Source organism: Myzus persicae, unplaced genomic scaffold, assembly GCF_001856785.1.
Source record: "Myzus persicae strain clone G006 unplaced genomic scaffold, MPER_G0061.0, whole genome shotgun sequence".
Classification (NCBI taxonomy): Eukaryota; Metazoa; Arthropoda; class Insecta; order Hemiptera; family Aphididae; genus Myzus; species Myzus persicae.
In genome coordinates this window covers 1-1,764 of record NW_019103047.1, presented here as the reverse complement: position 1 = coordinate 1,764, position 1,764 = coordinate 1, and the positions used below count along the sequence as shown (strand labels likewise).

General features: G+C 28.8%; 1 protein-coding gene across 1 annotated transcript; it reads right to left on the bottom strand.

Moving 5' to 3' along the window:
* Nucleotides 1–6: 6 nt before the first annotated feature.
* LOC111033682 (THAP domain-containing protein 2-like) lies at nucleotides 7–1,748 on the bottom strand (the record flags this gene model as incomplete). The annotated part of the gene is made up of 7 exons (XM_022314553.1): nucleotides 1,454–1,748; nucleotides 805–1,014; nucleotides 687–742; nucleotides 570–623; nucleotides 457–510; nucleotides 320–397; nucleotides 7–224 (listed from the first exon to the last, which is right to left on the bottom strand). Coding segments are annotated over exons 1-7 (738 nt in total), but the record flags the coding sequence as incomplete, so codon positions are not given.
* Nucleotides 1,749–1,764: the final 16 nt, after the last annotated feature.

Sequence of the window (1,764 nt, the reverse complement as noted above, 5' to 3'; positions counted from 1 at the left end):
ATCAAATTTTGTTTTTTTCAGATGATAATATAAAGAAGATAAGCTTGAATTTTTTTTTTTAAGTCGATTCACTCTTTGTTGTAATGTTCTAATTTTTCTTCTTTGTTTCAAGATTTTAAGTTTTATTACAGCATAGTTTTTTTTTTTTGTACGTTTAGGTGTACTTAGAACAGGAGTTGCTATGTCACCATCAAGACGATGGCTCATTTTGGATTTTGGTAGTTCTTAAATAAAAAATTTTAAATCAGTATAAAATATAATATCATAGAAACCTTGTTCCCATAACAATAAAGGTAATACAAATAATCAATTAGTATACCTAGAATGTTCTGAATAAGTTCAGTATTTGACAATTTCTGAATTTTCATCTCTGAACCAGATTTTTCACACTCAACTGCTAAAATAAAATAATTTTATACTAATCTTTTATTCATACAATTTGAATATTATTCTTACTCTGGGTAGACACATTCATTTTCATCTCTGAATCAGACTTTTCACATTCAACTACTAAAATAAAATAATTTTATACTAATCTTTCATTAATGAAATTTGAATATTATTCTTACTCTGGGTAGATACATCATTTTTCATCTCTGAACTAGACTTTTCACATTCAACTGCTAAAATAAAATAATTTTATATGAATTAATCTTTTATTTAGAAGTATTATAAATGATACTTACGTTTTTTAGCAGATACTATATGATTAGTAATCTCTTCATCATTTACTACTAGTAATCTGTTACAAGAAAAATTTTGATTGTAGAAATAAAAACAATACAAATGTCTGTGAATTCATACTTATTAGGTTTCACACCAAAATCAAAATTTGAATTTTTTTCAAATTTTGTTGGAATGGCATTGTCTTTTAATAATCTTCTTGACTTAGTGATTTTGTAAGAACTTTCATCAAAATGTAGTGAGCATAGTTTACTATGCGGAAAAAATTTTTCATGAGCATATCCACAACCTTCTAGCCAAATTTTGCGGAGTGTTAAGTCATTTGGGAAACTAAAAATTAAATGTTGAGTTTTAAACATCATTGTGTTGTTATATATGGATTTTATAGGTACTTATTATACATTGTGTATGCTCAGGGCGGTCCGACCAGCGGCCCTCGATAATTAGCTAATCTTTTTTTTTGCCAACCCTCCCTCCCAGAATACTGATATTAAAAATGTCACTATACAATATCGGAAGTCGGTCTTTTCGCTGCCTAATAATAATGACTGCGAGTTTTCCTGACCTGAATACTATTCACAATCATTTTGTATATCTTTACATAAAATAAAAAACAATAATACCATTTTTCTATTTTGGCGGCCCCGGTGTTTTTATAAAAGTGTAAATTCTCCAGCCAACTACGAAAGGTTGGACCACCCTGATCCGTGTAATCTGATATATTATTTCAAGTTATTATTTACATTTCGAATTTCAATAGGTAACTAACTTGTGTAATGTTAGGCCTGGCACTTTGGCTGATGTGGCCTGGCAAAAAAAACAACACCTCCGGTGCATGTTTAACTGATGTGATTCACAGTGATTTTAATTTTTTTTTCTTTTTAAATTTCACAATAGTATGCACAGACTAAAGCACAATGAGCATGTTATTATATGATAAGGGCCATACCTAACACAATTGCTTGATAAGATAATATCCACTAGTAGCACTATAATTTTAATACTTAAATATATATGGAATTGCGAGTTCAGAATTTCAAAGTTGACAGTCGTCTTATTTGTCTTTTATCAATGGCAAAT